General features: G+C 40.4%; 1 protein-coding gene across 1 annotated transcript in view; it reads left to right on the forward strand.

The window, feature by feature from the left end:
* The first annotated feature begins 13,209 nt into the window (after positions 1-13,209).
* RFC1 (replication factor C subunit 1) overlaps positions 13,210-23,873 on the forward strand; it is a 77,439-nt gene continuing 66,775 nt past the window's right edge. The window contains exon 1 of the mRNA XM_031664827.1: positions 13,210-14,075. Coding sequence (XP_031520687.1) covers positions 14,073-14,075 — 3 coding nt within the window. The 5' untranslated portion in view covers positions 13,210-14,072. The remainder of the gene's footprint in view (positions 14,076-23,873) is intronic.

Consider the following 23,873-nt stretch of genomic DNA (forward strand, 5'->3'; position numbering starts at 1 on the left):
ATTGCACCACTGCACTCCAGCCCGGGTTACAGAGCGAGACTCCATCTCAAAACAAAAAAAACAAAAAAGGAATCCTATTTACAATAGCCATGAATAAAATTAAGTACCTAGAAATTAACTTAACCAAAGAAGTAAGAGACATCTACAATGAAAAACATAAAACACTGATGAAAGAAATTGAAGAGGACACAAAAAAAATGGAAAGATAGTCCAGGTTCATAGATTGGAATAATTAATACTGTTAAAGTGTCCATACTACCCAAAGCAATCTACAGATGCAATGCAATCCCTATCAAAATACCAACGACATTCTTAACAGAAATAAACACAATCCTAAAATTTATATGGAGCCACAAAGACCCAGAATAGCCAAAGCTATCCTAAGCAAAAAAGATAAAACCCGGAGTAATCACATTACCTGACTTCAAATTATGCTACAGAGCTATAGTAACCAAAACACCATGGTACTGGCATAAAAACTGACACATAGATGAATGGAACAGAAAAGAGAACCAGAAACAAATCCACACACCTATAATGAACTCATTGTCGACAAAGGTCCCAAGAACATACACTGAGGAAAAGACAGTCTCTTCAATTACTGGTGCTGGAAAAACTGGATATCCATATGCAGAAGAATGAAACTAGACTCCTATCCCTCGCCATACACAAAAATCAAATCAAAATGGATTAAAGACTTAAATCTAAGACTTCATAATATGGAACTACCACAAGAAAACATTAGGGACACTTTCCAAGACATTGGCCAACATTTCTTGAGTAATACCCCACTAGCACAGGCAACCTGGACAAAAAGTCAAAATGGACAAATGGGATCACATCAAAGAAAAAGCAAAGAAAACAACAAAGTGAAGAGAAAACCCACAGAATGGGAGAAAATATTTGCAAACTATCCATCTGACAAGGGATTAATAACCATAATATATAAGAAGCTTAAATAACTGTGTAGGAAAATAATCTAATAATCTGATTTAAAAATGGGCCAAAGATTTGAATAGATATTTCTCAAAAAAAGACATACGAATGGCAAACAGGCGTATGAAAAGGTGCTCAACATCACTGATCATCAGAGAAATGCAAATCAAAACTACAATGAGATACTATCTCACCCCAGTTAAAATGGCTTATATCCAAAAGACAGGCAATAACCATTGCTGGTGAGGATGTGCAGAAAAGGGAACCCTCAAACACTGTTGATGGGAATGTAAATTAATACAGCCACCATAGAGAACCATTTGGAGGTTCCTCAAAAAAGTAAAAATAGAACTACTATATGATCCAGCAATCCCACTGCTGAGTGTATACCCAAAAGAAAGGAAATCAGTATATCGAAGAGATATCCACACTCCCAAGTTTGTTGTAGCACTGTTTACAATAGCTAAGATTTGGAAACAACCTAAGTATCCATCAACAGATGAATGGAAAAAAAAATGTGGTACTTATACACAATGGAGTACTATTTAGCCATGATAAAGAATGAGATTCTGTCATTTGCAACAACATGGTTGGAACTGGAGTCACTATGCTAAGTGAAATAAGCCAGGCACAGAAATACAAACATAATGGTCCAGTATGGTGGCTCACGCCTGTAATCCCAGCACTTTGGGAGGCTGAGGAAGGCGGATCATGAGGTCAGGAGTTCGAGACCAGCCTGACCAACATGGTGAAACCCCGTCTCTACTAAAAATATAAAAATCAGCCGGGCATGGTGGCAGGCGTCTGTAATTTCAGCTACTCGGGAGACTGAGGCAGGAGAATCGCTTGAACCTAGAAGGCAGAGGTTGCAGTGAGCCAAGATCACGCCATTGCATGCCAGCCAGGGCAACAGTGTGAGACTCCGTCTCAAAACAAAAACAAAAACAAAAACAAAAACCAAACATCGCATGTTCTCACTTATTTGTGGGATCTAAAAATCAAAACAATTGAACTCCTGAATATAGAGAGTAGAAAACTGGTTAGCAGAGGCTGGGAAGGGTAGTCGGTGGTGGTGGAGAGGTGAGGTTGGTTAATTGATACAAAAAAATAGAACGAATAAGACCTAGTATTTGATAGCAAAACAGGGTGACTATAGTCAATAACAACTGTACATTTAAAATAACTAAAATAGTGTAATTAGATTGTTTGTAATACAAAGGTCAAATGCTTGAGGACATGCAAAAAAATGGGCAAAAAAGAGAGACGTTGTCAGGGAAAACTTTATCAACAAAGCCAATTTTGTGAAAGTAGGATCTATTTCATGCCCCTCCACCCTTAAAAATACACCACTGGTGGAAGAATAGTTTACATTCCTTGAAAACTCTACCCCCAAATTTAGAGTATTTACATTCACATCTTTATTAGTATGTTTCTAAACATGAGAATAACTAAATTATGCTTATAGTAATTGGCTCTTTCCATAGCATATACGGAGAGATAAATCATAGCCCTCCTGAAATGACTAAAAGTTGTGTATTATTCAGAAAGTGCATGATCTGAATTTTGGTCTTTCCTTACAGTCTTAACTCCTACTGTATGTAAGTGAAAAACAACTGAAATGGTCAAAGTAAATGCTCAGTGTTAATATATCTGGCTTAGTTAACTTATCTATGTGATAGACATAACTCTTTTTTTTTGAAAAATAAATGAAAAAATTTTTATTGCGTATCACTTTATTCATGCAAATTAAAAGTGAATCTATATTAAGTTGACTCTTCCACAATAAAAACCTATGCGATGGGAATGATCAAAGCTGTCTACACAATACTAATGTGTTCAACAAATTATCCAGATGTTTTTCCACAAATATTTGGATTACCTGAATTAGCTGCTTCTCCAACAACAGTTAAATTTTGGCTTTAATATGGTAGCAGTAGGATGCTACTTAAATTTAGAAGAAAAACATAAGAATGAAAACCCTGAATAGCATAGCCAAATCTTCCAAGAAATAAGTTCACCAAAAAAGTAGCATACACCTATTTGGTATCCAGAGTAGGAAACAAAACAAAACACAGGCACCACCACCAAGTGATCATTACAAACATTCTATTATTGCCAGAGCAACTGTAGATTGCAAACAACTGATATGCGAACTGTAGATTAGAACAGACTTACATATCTAAAAACAAACCAGTAATCAATAATATATACAGAAATACTAACTTGAAGTCACATTTAAATACCATCAACAGTCTGGTGTATCTGATATAGACTGAATTCATTTCATCACTGCTATAAATTCCTTAAAAGTGTTCTTTTCCGAATGTAACATTGTCTTTAAAAAATGGTAAGATATTTCCCAATATGAATCAGTTCTTTCACTCCACCATTCAGTAAATGTTGCAGCAAATTAAATAGAACCTATTAACTAGATCTAAAAACAATGGCTGAATAATTAACACAAAGAAGTACTTTTGAGTAAACTATTCAGATTACACAGGCTAATGCTAACTAAGACTGCATTTTGTGCTACTGACATGCACTATATAGATTGTACACTACTAGATGGAAGGTTGGTCCATGTCCATTTATTTAAATATTCTGTAACACCTATAATAATATTTAATATAACTCCCACATACAATATTCCTCTCACATAGACATAGTTATTTTTAGTGAGGATAAGGATATGACCCATGCTATGAGATTCTAGCTAAGTAAAACAAAAACAATATGGGCTCAGGTTTTCTTAGGTAATACTAGTTTAAGTTTTAAAACTGGGAAACAACCAACTTCCATATATCCAGGAGAAACTTAGCATGGGAAGGTGCCTTAGTTGATGTGCCTGATAAGCAAACTGTTACTTGTGTGATAGACATAACTCTCAAAGTCACTTTTGAAATCTTTTTCAGAAGCACAATAATCACATTGTCTTTCACTAGACTTTTGAAAGTCAACAGAAATCAGTAGAATTTTCACTGTGCAACAACAAATGTGACTTTCTGCCCTCTGGATAAATATTAGCATGTCCTGCTTTGTCAGAGTTTATTGGAACATTTTCCTTATAGACAACAGTCTGTTAAGCAGCTTACTCTTTTCTGTGTTCGTGATGACTGCAGGTCTCGGCCGGTGATGTTGACCTTATAATCCATTTATGAACATAATCATTAAATCATAATTTGTCACTATTAAAGTGCACATATTATAATTTAGGAAACTGGGCACTATGTCATTTATCTTAATTCTTGGGTGATATCCCTTTAACCTTCTTAATATGATTATGCTTGACTAAGCTAAGTTTATTTAAACTTGCCTAATAATTTTTATAGCCCGAAAGAAAGTTTTTGCCAAGTAAATCAGTATCTTCACTTAGGTGAGAGGCAGCATTTACATTTAAAATAGTAAATTTAACAAAAACCATATAACTTTACTGTTGACATACACATTTGATTACATATATAATGTATCTCGTCATGGATTAATTCCTAAAATATTCATTGGCAATTTCATTATGGGTATGTATGAACAGAGTGACAGGAATTCCATCAGCACTTTGTAGTGATAGTAGATTTTATGATTAATCTTTTTTTAGTCCTACAAGTCAAAGTAATTCCAGGATTTTTGTTGTTTTTGTTGTTGTTTTGTAGAAATAATGTGAGGCATAGCAAATAAAAAACTACCCTCAGTTACTTGAGAACTGCTGCTATATTAAGGATGATCACATATCTGGATGTTCCAGACCCTTAGGACCTTTGAAAACCTGAAATGCTGTCAGAAGGTATGCCCGGAATTCTCATTCATATTTCAGCAATGTTTGTGATAAAAATACATTTTGCCCCGTCTCTACGGAAAATACAGAAAATTAGCTGGGTGTGATGGCGGGAGCCTGTAGTTTCAGCTACTGGGGAGGCTGAGACAGGACAATGGCGGGAACCAGGGAGGCGGAGCTTGCAGTGAGCCGATCGTGCCACCGCACTCCAGCCTGGGTGACAGAGCGAGACTCCGTCTCAAAAAAAAAAAAAAAATTGAACTTTCGTGGAAATCTCACATGTTGTCTTTCTTGACATGACGTTTAAATAGAATTAAATATGATCATCGGTTTATACAGAGTAGTGTATATTAGACGTTTTAAAATTTTACAAATACATCCGGTATGGTGGCCTACGCCTGTAATCCCAGCACTTTGGAGGGCCGAGGTGGGCGGATTGTTTGAGGTCAGGAGTTCCAGACTAGCCTGGCCAACATGGTGAAACCCCATCTCTTCAAAACTTACAAAAGTTAACCGGGAGTGGGGGCGTGCACCTGTAGTCTGGGCTATTTGGGAGGCTGAGGCACAAGAATCACTTGAATCACTTGAACCTGAGAGGTGGAGATTGCAGTGAGCCGAGACCACACTATTGCACTCCAGCCTGGGCGACAGAGAGAGACTGTCTCAAATAAATAAATAAATAAATAAATAAATAAATAAATAAATAAAACGTTACAAATAAACACAGATTAAAGTAGGAAAGGCATAAAAAAGGAATACCAATACATTCACATCTTCTATAAAGTATATGGCAAAAATCTTACTCAGATAAAATCTGGTTCATGACCACAAGAGGATATAAGCAATACTTTTTTTTTTTTTTTTTTTGGAGACGGAGTCTCGCTCTTTCCCCCGGTCTGGGGAGCTGTGGCCAGATCTCAGCTCACTGCAAGCTCCGCCTCCCGGGTTTACGCCATTCTCCTGCCTCAGCCTCCCGAGTAGCTGGGACTACAGGCACCTGCCACCTCGCCCGGCTAAGTTTTTGTATTTTTAGTAGAGACGGGGTTTCACTGTGTTAGCCAGGATGGTCTCGATCTCCTGACCTCGTGATCCGCCCGTCTCGGCCTCCCAAAGTGCTGGGATTACAGGCTTGAGCCACCGCGCCCGGCCAGCAATACTTTTAACATATCCATTTAAATTGCTAGTTGCTATGAAGAGAGCTAATTTGTTTTAGTATAAATAAGGTAAGTGCTTTGGACTCTACATTTTAAAATATTACACCTGGTTTGATGACTTCATATAAATATTATCATTAGCTTTGGATGGTGGTAAGCACTTGATAAAGTAAATATCACTAATACCTGAGATTCTCTAGACGTTTTTTTTAAGACAGTTTCACTTTTGTTGTCCAGGTTGGAGTGCAGTGGTGCGATCTTGGTTCACTGCAAACTCCACCTCCCGGGTTCAAGCAATTCTCCTGCCTCAGCCTCCCGAGTAGCTGGGATTACAGGCTTGTGCCACCACGCCCTGCTAATTTTGTATTTTTAGTAGAGACAGGATTTCTCCATGCCAGTCACGCTGGTCTTGAACTCCTAACCTCAGGTGATCCGCCCGCCTTGGCCTCCCAAAGTGCTGGGATTACAGGTGTGAGCCTCCGCACCCGGCTGATTCTCTAGACATTTGTAAGAAAATGTTTTAGGGCCGGGCGCGGTGGCTCAAGCCTGTAATCCCAGCACTTTGGGAGGCCGAGACGGGCGGATCACGAGGTCAGGAGATCCAGACCATCCTGGCTAACCCGGTGAAACCCCGTCTCTACTAAGAAATACAAAAAACTAGCAGGGCGAGGTGGCGGGCGCCTGTAGTCCCAGCTACTCGGGAGGCTGAGGCAGGAGAATGGTGTAAACCCGGGAGGCGGAGCTTGCAGTGAGGTGAGATCCGGTCACTGCACTCCAGCCTGGGCGACAGAGCGAGACTCCGTTTCAAAAAAAAAAAAAAAAAAAGAAAATGTTTTAGTTTAAGAGTGTGTGCCAGGAATGGTGGCTCACGCCTGTAATCCCAACAGTTTGGGAGGCCGAGGCGGGTGCATCACTTGAGGTCAGGAGTTTGAGACCAGCCTGGCCGACATGGTGAAACCCTGACTCTAATAAATATACAAAAATTAGCAGGGCATGGTGGCAGGTGCCTGTAATCCCAGCTACTCCAGAGGCTGAGGTAGGAGAATTGCTTGAACCTGGGAGATAGAGGTTGTAGTGAGCCGAAGTTGTGCCACTGCACTCCAACCTAGGCAACAGAGTGAGACTCCATCTCAAAAAAAAAAAGTGTGATTTGCAAAACTATAAATTGAAACTCACTACTAATGTTGAATTTCACCTCTTTTCCCTTCTCCCACTGATTGACTTTAAGTACCAAGAATGATTATTAAAATTGCATAATATGAAGACAAAGAGTAGTTCAGTTGTCAGCAAATCTCTACACATTAAAGAAATATTTTTCTTAGAGATTTCTCTAAGAAATAGATATATATAGATGTATAATAGGATATCTCCTATTTAGAAGTTGTCATAGTTTCCTCATTCACATGCCCTGCATTATAAATTTGTGAAGCATTTAAATACTGCTATTAATATTTCCACTGGAGGCCAAGCACAGTGGCTCCTGCCTGTAATCCCAGTACTTTGGGAGGCCAAGGTGGGAGAACTGCTTGAGGCCGGGAGTTTGAGCCCAGCCTGGGCAGCAAAGCAAGATCCTGTCTCTACAAAACTGAAATAAAACAAAAAATAAAATAAAATTCCACTAGAGTCAAAAGTTCTGAAAATTATAGGTGAATAGGTAATTAAAAATAATTGAATAAGTAATAGACTTAAACTAAAAGAAATTTTGTATTATTGGCAACTACTGATAACTTTATGACATACTAAAATTATTTCTCTATCTGCTAAATGCAACCTATGCCACTGTTACCTACTTCACAGAGATACGGATGTTATTTTTTGTGTGTATGCTGTGTAAATATTTTATCCTCATTTCATTCATAAAGTTCACTGAGGTAGGGAAAATTTTTACTGATCTTTCCATTCAGCCTGAAGTCAGCAAAATATATTGCATGTGGAATAGATGCTTCTTTTGCTCAATGGTTTATGGATTAGTCCGTTTTCATGCTGTTCATAAAGACATATCCAAGACTTGGGCAATTTACAAAAGAAAGAAATTTGTTGGACTTACAGTTCCACATGGTTGGGGAGGCCTCACAATCATGGTGGAAGGCAAGGAGGAGTAAGTCACAACTTACATGGATGGCAGCAGGCAAAGAGAGAGAGTATGTGTAGAGAAACTCTCATTTTAAAACTCATCAGATGTCATGAGACCCATTCATTATTATGAGAACAGTATGGGAAAGACCCACCCCCATGATTCAGTCATCTCCCACTGGGTCCCTCCCACAACATGTGGGAATTATGGGAGCTACAAGATGAGATTTGGGTGGGAACGCAGAGCCAAACCATATCATTCCAACCCTGGCCCCTCCCAAATCTCATATCTTCACATTTCAAAACCAATCCTGCCTTTCCAATAGTCCCCCAAAGTCTTGACTCATTTCAGAATTAACTCAAAAGTCCACCATCTAAAGTCTCATCCAAGACAAGACAAGTCCCTTCCGCCTATGAGCCTGTAAAATCAAGAGCAAGTTAGTGACTTCCTAGATACAATGGGGTTACAGTCATTGGGTAGATACAGCCATTCCAAATGGGATAAATTGGCCAAAACAAAGGGGTTACACACCCCATGCAAGTCTGAAATCCAGCAGGGCAGTCAAATCTTAAAGCTCCAAAAGATCTCCTTTGACTGCATGTCTCACATCCAGGTATGCTGATGCAAGAGGTGGGTTCCCATGGTCTTGGGCAGCTCTGCCTGTGGCTTTGCAGGGTACAGATTCCCTTCCAGTTGCTTTCATGGACTGACATTGAGTGTCTGCAGCTTTTCCAGGTTCATGGTGCAATCTGTCAGTGGATCTACCATTCTGGGGTCTCAAGGACGGTGGCCCTCTTCTCACAGCTCCACTAGGTGGTGCCCCAGTGGGGACTCTGTGGGGGCCCTGATCCCACATTTCCCTTCTGCACTGCCCTAGCAGAGGTTCTCCATGAGGGCCCCACCGCTACAGCAAACTTCTGCCTGGGTATCCAGGCATTTCCATATATCTTCAGAAATCTAGGCAGAGTTTCCCAAACCTCAGTTCTTGACTTCTGTGCACTTGCAGGCTCAACACCATGTGGAAGCTGCCAAGGCTTGAGGCTTGCACCCTCTGAAGCCACAGCCCAAGCTCTAAATTAGCCCCTTTCAGCCACGGCTGGAGTGGCTGGGACACAGGACACCAAGTCCCTAGGCTGCACACAGCACTGGGACCCTGGGCCTGGCTCATGAAACCACTTTTTCCTCCCTAGGCCTGTGATGGGAGAGGTTGCTGCAAAGGTCTCTGACATGCCCTGGAGACATTTTCTCCATTGTCTTAGTGATTAACATTGGACTCTTGGTTGCTTATGCAAATTTCTGCAGCCGGCTTGAATTTCTCCTTAAAAATGGGATTTTGTTTTCTATTGCATTGTCAGGCTGCAAATTTTCCAAACTTTTATGCTCTGCTTCCCTTTTGAAGCTGAATGCCTTTAACAGCACCAAAGTCAACTCTTGAATGCTTTGCTGTTTAGAAATTTCTTCCACCATATACCCTAAATCATCTTTCTCAAGTTCAAGGTTCCACAAATCTCTAGGGCAGGGGCAAAGTACTGCAGGTCTCTTTGCTAAAACATAACAAGAGTCATCTTTGCTCCAGTTCCCAACAAGTTCCTCATCTCCATCTGAGACCACTTCAGCCTGGACCTTATTGTTCATATCACTATCAGCATTTTTGTCAAAGCCATTCAACAAGTCTCTAGGAAGTTCCAAACTTTCCTACATTTTCCTATCTTCTGAGCCCTCCAAACTGTTCAGACCTCCGCCTGTTACCCAGTTCCAAAATTGCTTCCACATTTTTGGGTATCTTTTTAGCAACACCCTACTCTACTGTATTAATTTACTGTATTAGTCCATTTTCATGCTGCTGATAAAGACATACCCGAGAGCGGGCAATTTACAAAAAAAAAGACATTTATTGGACTTACAGTTCCACATGGCTGGGGAGGCCTCACAATCATAGCAGAAGGCAAGGAGGAGCAAGTCACATCTTACATGGATGGTAGCAGGCAAAGAGAGAGCTTGTGCAGAGAAACTCCTGTTTTTAAAACCATCAGATCTCATGAGACCCATTCACTATCATGAGAACAGCATAGGAAAGACTTGCCCTCACGATTCAATCATCTGCCATCCTACTGGGTCCCTCCCACAACACATGGGAATTATGGGAGCTAGAAGATGAGTTTTGGGTGGGGACGCCGAGCTAAACCGTATCAGTATATAAGACTGGGCCAGGTGCAGCGGCTCATACCTATAATCCCACCACTTTGGGAGAGTAAGGTGGTTGGATCATTTGAGGTCAGGAGTTAGAGACCAGCTTGACCAACATGATGAAACCCTGTCTTTACTAAAAATACAAAAATTAGCCAGGCATTGTGTCGGGTGCCTGTAATCCCAGCTACTTGGAAGGCTGAAGCAGGAGAATTGCTTGAACCTGGGAGGCGGAGGTTGCAGTGAGCCAAGATTGCACCACTGCATCCCAGCCTGGGTGACAGAGCAAGGCTCCATCTCAAAAAAAAAAAAAAAAAGAAAAGAAAAAAAAAAGGTATATAAAACTGATCTGTAGTGTTGTATGATGTATGATCTGTATTTCATTGATTTTTATTGTTGTATGAATATATTTTAATTTATCAATTTTCTTTATAGTTAACATTCATATTGTTCACAGTGGTTTTTGTTTTGTTCTGTTTTTGAGACAGGGTTTTGCTCTGTCATCCAGGCTGGTCTTGAACTCCTGGCCTCGAACTCCTGGCCTCAAGCAATACTCCTTCCTTGGCCTCCCAAAGTGTTGGCCATCTGTGGTTTTTTGATTATTCTCTGCTTTGTGGTATAAAGATATTGCTGAAAATGTCGAAAAGGCCTGCAGATACCCCTTTGGCTAATAGTGATAAGAAAAAGAGGAAGCATTTATGTTTATCTGTGGCAAAGAAAGTCAAGCTATTAGAGAAGTTGGACAGCAGTATAGGTGTCAAAATCTTACAAAAGAGTATGGGATTGGAATAACCACCATATATGACCTGAAGAAACAGAAGGAAAAACTGTTGAAGGTTTATGCTGAAAGTGATGAACAGAAGTTAATGAAAGTGAAAAAACAAAAACAAAAAAACCCTCCCAGCACTTTGGGGGGCTGAGATGGGTAGATCATGAGATCAGGAGTTCAAGACCAGCCTGGCCAAGATGGTAAAACCCCGTCTCTATTAAAAATACAAAAATTAGCCAGCTGTGGTGGTGCATGCCTGTAATACCATCTACTTGGGAGGCTGAGGCAGAAGAATTGCTTGAACCTGGGAGGGGGAGGTTGCAGTGAGCTGAGACTGTGCCACTGCACTCCAGTGTGGGCGACAGAGCAAGACTCTGTCTCAAAAACAACAACAAAACCCCAAAACTACATAAAACTAAAAAAAAAAAAAATCTCAATCATGTATTGAAAGCATAAATTCATAAGCACCATAGTGAACACATGCCATGTAATGGTATGCTGATCATGAAACAAAGATCTTTTACAATGAACTAAAAATGGAAGGGAACTGTGAATATTCAACAGGCTGGTTGCATAAATTTAAGAAAAGACAGGCTGTTACATTTTTTAAAAATCTGCAGCAATAAAGCATCTGCTGATCACAAAGCAGTGGAGAAATCTGTTGATGAATTTGCCAATATTATCACTCATGAAAATCCAACACCAGACCAAGTCTATAATATTGCTGAAACATCACTGTTTTGGTGTTACTGCCCCAGATAGATACTAACTACAGCTGATGAGCTAGCCCATAAAGGAATTAAGGATGGGAAGGATGGAATAACAGTGCTGACATGTGCTAGTGCAGCAGGCATCCATAAATGTAAACTTGCTGTGATAGGCAAAAGCTCATACCCATACTGTTTTCAAGGAGTGAATTTGTTTCCATTCCATTATTGTGCTAACAAAAAGGCATGAATCAGCAGGAATATCTTTGCTTTTCTGATTGGTTTCACTTTTTTTTTTTGGAGTGAATTTGTGTCCATTCCATTATTGTGCTAACAAAAAGGCATGAATCAGCAGGAATATCTTTTCTTTTCTGATTGGTTTCACTTTTTTTTTTTTTTTTTTTTCTGAGACAAGGCATCTCAAAGTGCTAGGATTATAGGCATGTGCCACCATGCTCAGAGTCCTATTCTGGAGTTTTCAAAAATATTTCCATTCTGGATATCTATTACTTTACAAGAAACCATTCCAATACCTATTACCTTAACAGAGCAATCATTTAATTATGTTCACACTACTGTGGGTCAGGAAATTTGGACAGGCCTTGACTACGTGATTTTTCTGCTCTCCCAGGTGTTGACTGGAGTCAACAAAGCTAGTGAAATTCCATCGGTTGCTGGGATGTTGGGTCCGAGATGGCTTCATTTACATGCATGGTGCCTGGTGGAGATGGCTATAAGGCTGGTCTCAGATGACCACCTCCCTGGCTTTACATGGTGCTCCAAGAGAGCAAGACAGGAGCTGCCAGTCTTCTTAAAGCTTAGGTCTGGAATTGGCATAGTATCACTTCCATTGTGTTCTTTGGTCAAATCAGTCACAGGCCAGTCCAGGTTCAAGGCAGGAGTTTCAAAGCACATGCAGTCATTTTAAATCTGGTATATTTCTGAGATAGAGTATTTTCAAGTAAATAAATATTCCTAAGGAAGACACTCTCACAAAGAAGTTACAGGCTCCTGACTTAAGTCTCATTTAAACTCAAGGAAGGATTCAAATGCCAAAAAAAAAAAAAAAAAAAAGCAAAAGTTAAGAGGAATGTAATATAAAAGATACGTACAACTTTTTACGTGTCTTATTTACTCATTTATTGATTTATAACACAATGAACATTATAAATTGGCATAGGTCCTCTAAAATTATGGGCAAAAATTTGTGTGATGTGTCTGCTAAGACAAAACCGAGGCACAGTAACTTGCCCTTGGTCAGATAAATAGCACGTGGTGGGGCTGGAGACCTAGCATCCTGGCTTCGGAGGGACCAGTGCAGTGAGGCCCTGTTAATAAGTAACAGTCTGTTTGTAAATTGGGAATAAGAGTACTCAGTGTCATCATGGGGATAAAATGAGCTAGGCTAGTCCAGAGCTGCCCATATAACAATAAATGTTTAATAAATACAGGCTGTTGATGTTCAGGCTCTGATATCTTTCGTCCTAAAGATGTTGGTATCATAAAGCGCAAGACCCAACAGGGGGTGGATGGGTGAGAATTTCAAAAGTGTAGCTAGAGCCAAAGCTGGAGATACTGCTTTCTCCATTGAACTTTTATGGTCTCGTTTTTCTCTTGAAATCGTATGCAAATGTTTCATTCTATTCCACGATTCAATTGCTTATCTATTCATATAAAACTGGTATACTCCAAAGCTTTCGGTATCTTTTTTTTTTTTTGAGACAGACTTTCCCTCTGTCGCCCAGGCTGGAGGGCAGTAGCTCTATCTTGGCTCACTGCAATCTCTGCTCCTGGGTTCAAGCAATTCTCCTGTCTTAGTCTCCGAGCAGCTGGGACTACAGGCACATGTCACCACCCCTGGCTAATTTTTGTATTTTTAGTAGAGACGGGGTTTCACCATATTGGTCAGGCTGGTCTCGAACTCCTGACCTCAGGTGACCCACCCGCTTCGGCCTCCCAAAGTGCTGGGATTACAGGGGTGAGCCACCGCGTCCGGCCGCTTGATGAAACCTATTACAGAATAGATATTTATACATAATATGTAAAATGCGCAGCTAAAACGTTTATCTTACTGCAGTTAGTAAAAACTTTTGAAAGTTACTGTAGGGAAGTGCACTATCCAGACGTGTAATCGGGAGGTACTTGGGTACCCCGCCTTCCAAGGAAACCAATATAGGATCCACCTGCTTTAGTGCCCGTGCCAAAAACCGAGCTCACACCACAGCACCGTGGTTCCTCGCGATGGCAGCGGCCCGCCTGACCTCCGGGCGGCACCTGGGCAGGCGTCGCACCTCCCGCCTCTGGGTGGGACGGAAGGAAAGCTCGCGCCTCCTGACGTCATCACCGCGCGCCGCTATCTTCGCCTTCTTCCACTTCGCGGGAGAAGTTGTTGGCGCGAATGGATCCTGAGCCCCGATAACGGATTCCTCAACCGGCCGGCCCGCCAGCCAGCCAGCGCCTTCATCCTGGGGCTACGATGGTGAGCCGCTGGGGGAGGCCGTGGGGCTCGGGGTCTGGGGAGGCTTTGCAGGCCTGGTGTGGACGGGGCACTCCTGGTATGCAGGGTGGGGGAGGATGGCGGTGGGTGGTTCCGGAGGCGAGCAAAGGCAGAGAAGGGGCCGCACACTAAACTTTCCTTGCACCGCGGGCCGAAGCTCTGGGCGGCAGCCAGCGCGCAGGGATTTTGTTGCTACGTGTACTTGCACTTTCCCCCCCCCACTCCTGGGGGAAGGGAGAAAGGAAGAGAGGAAGAAGGATGGATGGTGGTTTTGGGACGCGTTGGTAAAGTTATTTTCTTGTTCGGCCTTTCTCGAACCACAGTTTGAGTACTGCCTAAGGCGTGGATTTCAAGCTTTGGGTCATGAGGGAGAAGAATGTAACAAACTTTTCTTAGGGAATATGTTGTGTAGGGCCTTAAACTTTTATCATTAACAGCTCAGCTTGTCTCATCTCCACTTGTCATTAACGATCACCTGAGCGGTGCTGAGACCGAGGGCATGGAGAGGATATTTTATTTTGTTTAGATGAGTTCATAGGAGTCAAAAGGATAACACGGCTTACTAGGAAAAAGAAGTGCAGCGAATAGAAACAGATGGAAGACATTTGACAGCTGTCGTCCTCTTATCACCTGGTGTTAAAAATAATCTTAAAAAAACCCAAACCTCACTGCATAATTCTGGATAAAACATTCAGACAAATTGAAAGTGAAATAATTATGCAGCCAGCAAAGCAGACATTCCTGATGGTGTGGCAATGGATATGGCTCTGTGTTTGAAATATTTTTAAAGGACAATTTAAAATGTTCCATTAAACTAGAAGATACTTAACAATCCGATATAATTTTTTTCAATCATTGGTCAACTTGTCACAGAGACAACATTCTAGGGGGTGGAAATTTTATGCCACATTGGGAAACGTTGCAGTCCTTTGTGTTTCTTCTCAAAAAAGGGCAACAGTAATGATAGTAGCTACCTTGTACCAACCACCTTCTTTAGGTCAATATGTGAACTGTTGGTTTTTCATTTTTTTTTTTTTTCATTTCAACCCACATCGATGCAGTTTTACAGACAGTACAAGCATCTTTCTGGAATTTAAACAGTGTGTCATACAACTAGCAGGTGGTTGAACTAGAATTAGAATCTTGGTGTTTCTGACCACCATGCTATACTACCTCGCTATAATGATCATCATTACATTTTGGAGGTCAAGGTACTGTGATATTTTGGAAACTTGATGAGATTTGGAGTCTTGAAGATGAAGAACGTGGTTATGTTTTAGTTTAATGGTTTATAGATTAATTTATAGTTATATTACTATGTTAGTATGGTCTAGTTTAATAGTTATGTGGTCTTGGGCAAGTAAATAGCTTACGTTTAATCTCTTTAAGCTTCTATTTCCTTATCTGTAAGAGGGGAAAATAATAGCTGCCATAGAGATTGTTTTGGGAATTAAGCAAGATGTATAGATAAAGCTTCCATTCTGGTGCCTGGCATGTTAGGCAACTACCAATGATCTATTTTCTCAGAAAGGACTCTATGGAAAGTTACATAGATTTTAAGAGGCATGGTAGATTCCTGTGTCATTTATGGTGAACATAGCTTGTGTGGTCAATTTTTGATCATTCAGGTCCTTTTACTTTTGGTTCTTTTCTTCCTTTAATACTCCCGTTCATGGTGCAGATAAAAAATAGACCTCTTCTCAGAAAAGAAATAGGTCAAATTAATCAGCTTTGTTGTTAATGGGAAAACGTTCTATGAGGTAGATAAGAATTTTGTATTATATTGATATTTAATTTAGCCCTTCAGTCTCTAGTGCAACAATTAGCAAAACCCTAGACTAAAATTGATTCAACAAATGCTTATTGAACACCTGTGCAAAGTTATAAGACAGTAGTTCTTTTTTTTTTCCTTTCCCTCAAACTGTGTCATTGGGTATGAAGGACAGTAGTTCTCAATCTTTGTTTTAGTTACAGTTTCCTTTGATAAATATAGTGAATGATATGCAAATTTTCTGCCCAGAGAAATGCATATAGGCACATACACACTATTTTAAGGGATTGACCTATCTTCTTTTTTTTTCTTTTCTTTTTTTTTTAAAGACAAGGTCTTGCTCTGTTGCCCAGGCTGGAGTGCAGTGGTGTAATGATAGCTCACTGCCACCTCTAATTCCCGGGTACAAGCGATCCTTCCACCCTGGCCTCTCAAAGCTTTGGGATTACAGGCATGAGCCACTGTGCCTGGCATATTCACTTCTCTTCTTCTTTTTCTTTTTCTTTTTTTTTTTTTTTTGAGAGTCTTGCTGTGTTGCCCAGGCTGGAGTGCAGTGGTGTAGTCTTGGCTTACTGCAACCTCTGCCTCCCAGGTTTAAGCGATTCTCATGCCTTAGCCTCCCCAGTAGCTGGGATTACAGGTGTCTGCCACCATGCCCAGCTATTTTATTTTTTTATATTTAGTAGAGATGAAGTTTCACCATGTTGGCCAGGCTGGTCTGGAACTCCTGGCTTCAAATTGATCCACCTGCCTCGGCCTCTTACAGTGCTGGGATTACAGGTATGAGCCACTATTCCTGGCCTATTCACTTGTCTTCTGAAGCCCATCCATAGACAGCTCTTGCCTTGGAAGCTGCAGTGAAAACAAAAATTCTAATTAAAAGTTATCAATACAGAAATAAAGTGTATGTATTCACACAGTGGAATACTGTGCAACCTTTATAAAATTGAGAAAACTTTATACTCTGATACGAAACAATTGCCAAAATAAAAATCTCTCTGGAAAGATACAGAAGGAACCAACTGATAATATTTGTTGCCTCCAGAGATGGGAAGTATGTATCTGAGAGGCAGGATAAGAGGGAGACTTTTTACCCTTTTGAAATTTGAACCACGTGAATATATTATCTACTAAAGGAATAGAAAGAAAATTAAAAATAAAGAAGCCATGTGGACATTTGAATTTCACTGAGATTTAATTGTTTGCACAAAACTTGAATAAAACCTGACAGATGCCATTTTTAAGAAGTCAGCATATATAATTAATTGGTTGGTATAATTATTGAAAATATGCATAAGATTGAACTAAACACACATGAGACTTAAGGAACAGGCTTTTGAAGAGCTGTGAGGTCAGTTTAAATAAGCTGTGGTCTGAACTGTTTCATTGCTCCACTCCTAGAGGCAGCTTTCACATCATGGTGTACTATGTGGAATGCTCTCCCTGGAGCAGTGCTTGACTTTGTTATAATATCGTTTTTGCCAAATAATATGCTTTTGCCATGCGTACGTATCTGAACTTGGTGTCTAAGGCCCCTACCTAGCTCTCTGATTTTCTCTCTCTGTCTTTTGAGTGTGTTAGGTTGGTTCTGTTTCTCTTTTAGAGCTTTTGTTGTTGCTATTTTCTCTCTTCGAAATACTCTCCCTCCACATCCTTGAGTGTCTGCTTTTTTTTCATCATTTAAGTTTCTCTTGCCTGATCCAAGGTCATGAAGATTTATGCTTAAGAGCTTTGTAGTTTTAGCTCTTACATTTAGGACTTTTATCCATTTTTGAGTTAATTTTTATATATTGTGTGAAGTATAGAGGTCCAACTTTATTCTTTTGTATGTGGACATCTAGTTGTCCCAGCATCATTTTTTGAAAAGACTCTTCTTTCTCCATTGAATTATCTTGGCACCCTCGTCAAAAATCAGTTGACTGTAAATGTGAGAGTTGTTTTCTAAACTCCCAGTTCTATTCCATTGATCTGTACATCTATCTGAATGCCAGCAACACACTGCGTTACTGTGGCTTTGTAATAATTTTTGAAGTCAGGAAGTATGTCCTCCACCTTTGTTCTTTTTCAAGATTGTTTAGGCTATTCCATTTCCTTGAATTTCCATATGAATTTTAGAATCAGCAAAGATACCACATGGAATTTTGATAGAAAATTTATTGAATCTGTAGGCCAATTTAGGGAATATTGCCATCTTAACAATATTAAATCTTCCCATCCATGAATGTGGGATGCCTTCATTTGTTAGGTCTTCAGTTTGTTTAAACAATATTTTGTAGTTTTTCATAGTATGAGTTTTACACTTCATTTGTTAAATATATTCCTAAGTATTTTATTCTTTTTGGTGATTTTTTAAGTGGAACTGCTTTCTTTTTTTTTTTCTTTTGAGACGGAGTCTCACTCTGTCCCCCACACTGGAGTGCAGTGGCACAATCTCGGCTTACTACAAGCTCTGCCTCCCAGGTTCATGCCATTCTCCTGCCTCAGCCTCCTGAGTAGCTGGGACTACAGGCACCCGCCACCATGCCCGGCTAATTTTTTGTATTTTTAGTAGAGACAGGGTTTCACCGTGTTAGCCAGAATGGTCTCGATCTCCTGACCTTGTGATCCGCCCGCCTCGGCCTTCCAAAGTACAGGATTACAGATGTGAGCGCCCGGCCAGAACTGCTTTCCTAATTTCATTTTTGGATTGTTTATTGCAAAAGTATACAGAAATACAATTGATTTTTGTATATTGATCTTGTATCCTTGCTGAACTCATTATTCAAAGTGTTTAGTGGATTTCTTACGTTTTTCTGTAAGATTGTTTCATCTGAAAACACATGGGTTTACTTCTTGTTCAATGTAGGTGGCTTTTATTTCATTTTATTGCCTAATTCTTTTGCTAGAAACTCGACAACATTGAGTACAAGTGGCAAGAGCAGACATATTTTTTCCTGTTTTTAGGGGGAAAGCCCTCCAACCACTTAGTTTTTGCTTCCAAAGTATGAGGCCTTAATATAATTTTAAATATTTTCTTTATTTGTTTATTGATTGATTGATTGATTGAAACGGAGTCTTGCTGTTACCCAGGCTGGAGTGCAGTGGCATGATACCAGCTCACTGCAACCTCCACCTCCCAGGTTCAAGCGATTCTCCTGCCTCAGCCTCCCAAGTAGCTGGGACTACAGGCATGTGCCACCACAACTGACTGTTTTTTCTGTTTTTAGCAGACGGGGTTTTGTCCTGTTGGCCAGGCTGGTCTCAAGCTCCTGGCCTCAGGTAATCTGTCTGCCTCAGCCTCCCAAAGTGCTGAGATTACAGGTGTGAGCCACTGTGCCTGGCTTAAATACTTTAAAATTATTTCATGATTTTCTTTTCTGTCCTCCCACTGGTTAAATCATTTTATAATTTATTCAGATATATGATTTTGCATTTTAGTGATTTTTAGGATAAAATATTTTTATACTTGGATAGACTTGTGAAGTATGTTGATGATAATCAATTTCTGCTCATGGATTTGATGGACTTTTAAAAAATATTAACCAGAAATACTTGTATTTCTTTATTACTTTCAAAATAGAGAAGTAAAACCAAAATACAGTATTTTGTCAACCACTCTGCAGTGTACTGTGGTACTTATTTTGCATAAAACTGTGTACTCTTCAAAGATAAAATGAACACATAATTTGCTTTCTCTTCTTTTTTTTTTTTTGAGGTGGAGTCTTGCTCTGTTGCCCAGGCTAGAGCGTAGTGGTACAATCTCAGCTCACTGCAACCTCCGCTTCCCAGGTTCAAGCAATTCTCTTGCCTCAGCCTCCAAGTAGCTGGGACTGCAGGTGCTCGCCTGTATTTTGAAATACAAAAATCACCAGCTGATTTTTGTATTTTGTTTTGTTTTATTTATTTTTTTTATAGAGATGGAGTCTCACCTTGTCACCCAGGCTGCAGTGCAGTGGCATGATCTTGGCTCACTGCCAACCTCTGCTGCCCTGGTTCAAGCGATTCTCTTGCCTCAGCCTCCCGAGTAACTGGGACTACAGGCATGTGCCACCACATCTGGCTAACTTTTTTGTGTTTTTAGTAAAGACGGGGTTTCCCCATGTTGGCCAGTCTGTTCTCGAACTCCTGACCTCTGGCGATCTGCCTGCCTTTGCCTCCCAAAGTGCTGGGATTATAGGGGTGAGCCACCGCACCTGGCCAATTTCTGTATTTTCAGTAGTGATGAGGTTTCACTATGTTGGCCAGGCTGGTCTCGAATTCCTGACCTCAAGCCATCCACCCGCCTTGGCCTCCCAAAGTGCTGGGATTAAGGTGTGAGCCACCGCACCCGGCCAAAAAAAGAAAATATTTTTGTGTTGCCTTCGTTTTTATTTATTAACTATTATTTTTAAATTTTTTATTTCCATGGGTTTTTGGGGAACAGGTGGGATTTTGGTGCATCCATCACCTGAGTAGTATGTATGAATCCAGTTTGTAGTCTTTTATCCCTCACTTCCTTCCCACCGGTTCCCTGACTCCCTAGAGTCCATTGTATTATTATTCTTATTTTTTTGTTTCTGAGGGGGTCTTGCTCTGTCCCCCAGGCTGGAGTGCAGTGGTGATCTCGGCTCACTGCAAGCTCCACCTCCCAGGTTCACCCCATTCTCCTGCCTCAGCCTCCTGAGTAGCTGGGACTACAGGCTCCTGCCACCATGCCCAGCTAATTTTTTGTATTTTTGGTAGAGACAGGGTTTCACCGTGTTAGCCAGGATGGTCTCAATCTCCTGACCTTGTGATCCATCCGCCTCGGCCTCCCAAAGTGCTGCACCCAGCCCATTGTATTGTTCTTATGCCTTTGCATCCTCATAGCTTAGCTCCCACTTATAAGTGAGTGAGAACATACAATGTTTGGTTTTTCATTCCTGAGTTACTTCACTTAGAATAATAGTCTCCAGTTCCATCTGGGTTGCTGCGAATGCCATTAATTTATTCCTTTTTATGGTTCAGTAGTATTCCATTGTGTGTGTGTATGTATATATATGTATATATATATCCCACAGTTTTTTTATCTACTTGTTGATTGATGGGCTGAATGACTTAATATTTTAAAAGAGCTCAAATCATTGCATGGCACAGAGTGAGGCCTCTAGAAAGGTGTGTTAAGTAAACAAATGAAGTCCTGAATCAGGGCAGTGGCAGTGGGAATAGAGGGGAGAAGACAGCAGTATTTGGGAGATAGTTTAGGTTGGATGATTAGGTGGAAGGTCAGAGTGAGAAGGAAAAGCTGTGGCCATGTTTCTGTTTTGGGTGAATGGTGGTGCTGTGCATGGAGATGGGGAATAAAGGGAGAGAAGCAAGTCCCAGCTGAAGATGAATTTAGTTGAGGACATTATTAGTTGGAGGTACCTTTGGGGGATTTGCACAGAGATGGATTTGGCTGCATGTTGGCTGCATGAATATGGAGTTCAGAGCTGGTCTGGAGAAACAGACATGAGATTTAGGAAGTATCAGTATGTACATAAGTGGTACTGGGGTTAAGTAGGTGTGAGTTAGTTCGCACAGTGTGAGTGTGTGGTTCCGGAGTTTTGACTTGGGATTCCCAATAGGCTTTAGGGGAAAACCCCTAACATTGGATACAAAGTTTTGTGTAAATGTTTGTTTTTTCATGTATCTGTGGAAAACATATGTACTTTCATCCACAAAAGCATAAAAACAATTGGCATGATGAGTGAGAGAGCACCTGCTTTGTTTCCTTGGCACACATTTTGGCTTATTTTAATAAATGAGCAACTTGTTGCAGGTATTGACAACTTCCTTCACTAGCATATAAGCTCTGTAACGGCAGGGGCCACAAGGAGAGGGAACTGCTGTATAACGTGTGGCTCACGGTGCGTTTTCCACAAATATTAGAGGAATGAATAAGTACAAGTAAACTTTATATTTCCACTAAAAATATAAATAAACTAGAAGGTAAAACTTCCTGGTATAAAAACATCTCTAGCACTGTTGCATGACTTTATATCTAAGCTATTAAAACACTTAGTGACGAATAATATAGCCTAGAGAAATACAGTTATTTTATGATGTTGTAGGTCTCTTTTCAGTTTGGACTTAATTTCTTTTTTTTTGAAACGGAATTTTACTCTTGCCCAGGCTGGAGTGCAATGGCGTGATCTCGGCTCACCGTAACCTCCGCCTCCTGGGTGCAAGCGATTCTCCTGTCTCAGCCTCCCGAGTAGCTGGGATTACAGGTGTGCACCACCATGCCCGGCTAATTTTGCATTTTTAGTAGAGACAGGGCTTCTCCATGTAGGTCAGGCTGGTCTTGAACTCCTGACCTCAGGTGGTCCACACATCTCGGCCTCCCAAAGTGCTGGGATTACAGGTGTGAGCCGCCGCACCTGGCCCGGTTGGACTTAATTTCTGTGTTCATTTAAGTAGTTTAAATTTGATTTTTTTTGGCTCAGAAGTCAGTTGTAAAAAGCTAGCTTCTGGGCTGGGCTTTGTGGCTCACGCCTGTAATCCTGGCACTTTGGGAGGCGGATTGTGAGGTCAGGAGTTCGAGACCAGCCTGGCCAGCATAGTGAAACCCTGTCTCTACTAAAAATACAGAAAAATTAGCTGGGTATGGTGGTGGGTGCCTGTAATCCCAGCTACTCGGGAGACTGAGGCAGGACAAGTGCGTGAACCTGGGAGGTGGAGCTTGCAGTGAGCTGAAATTGCCCCACTGCACTCCAGCCTGGGCGACAGTGGGAGACTCTGTATCAAGAAAAAAAAAAAAGTTAGCTCCTGGATGAATAAAAACCATAATCAGAGTACATTAGCCCTGGTGAAAATGTCAAAATTCTGAAATAAACCATTAGATCAGGCATAAACAGTCTCAAATGCTTTAGTTATGCAGGTATGAAAACATAACTTATTTTTTTAAACCTAATTTAGGTAATTGTTTCAATTTGCTATTTAATATGCCTGTGTCGGTTTGTATTTTTGGATCAGGTACTTGGAAACTTCTGTGATAGAGTGTTTCATTGAATGCGTAAAGTTCAGTGATAGTAAATATTATGACTTCAGAATCTTATACTTCCCCCTTGTCACAACAGCAGTAGAAATGGGTCTTTTTGCTCTCATGGGAGTGGCCTCGCAGGTAGACTTAACAGATACTGGGGTGAGTAGGGGAAGTAATTTCTATTCTCTATTTCTGTTCACTCAGTGTGCTTTATTTCATCTGTTCTTTCTTTTCTGTGCTCTGCTTTGTTTTCTAAAGACAGATTAAAGAAAGATTAGGAACAGAAAGTAGAATGAAAGCTTCACAAGAACAGAGACCTAGCGTCTTTTGTTTATCCCAAGCATCAAGAATAGTTCCTGGTCCATAAAAGGCTCTGAGTAAATATTTCTTGAATGGATAAATGAATGATTGAAAAGAGTTGATGCGGGCTCTTAAAATTCTTCCTAGCTAGAACTTGTTACTGTTCAAAGGTTTTTCAGACCACACTTACATTTCACTCACCAGTGTTTTCCTCAGAGAAGTTTTTGAGACCCAATCTAGACTGTTAAATTAGTAACATCAATTATAAATCTAGAGATATTTCTGATTTCTTTAAAAAAACTTATTTGTCTGGCTTAAAACAAATTTTAAAGAAGAGGAAATGTCCTAATAAAAGTGAAAGTATATTTTTGTTTTTTGTAGCCACATTGTAATATGAGAGTAACAGAAAATCAGTTATAGAAACTCAATTTTATTAACTCAGAAATACTATATAATCAGCATTAATTTAATACCTTCTTAAAATTTCTTAGGTAAAGTCATAGCACAAAGTTAATCCCAATTAAAGATTCTTTTAATACATAATCTTTAAAAACAAATCTACCATTAATTTTGTTTTACATAATCAAGAACCTCTCTTTCTGAGTGCAGTTGTGAAGGTCAGTGGCCTGAGAAATAACAGTTCATGTGTTCAATGAATTTTTTTTTTTTTTTTAAAAACGGAGTTTTGCACTATTTCCCCAGGCTAGAGTGCAGTGGTATGATCTTGGCCCACTGCAACCTCCGC

Source organism: Papio anubis, chromosome 3 (genome assembly GCF_008728515.1).
Source record: "Papio anubis isolate 15944 chromosome 3, Panubis1.0, whole genome shotgun sequence".
NCBI lineage: Eukaryota > Metazoa > Chordata > Mammalia > Primates > Cercopithecidae > Papio > Papio anubis.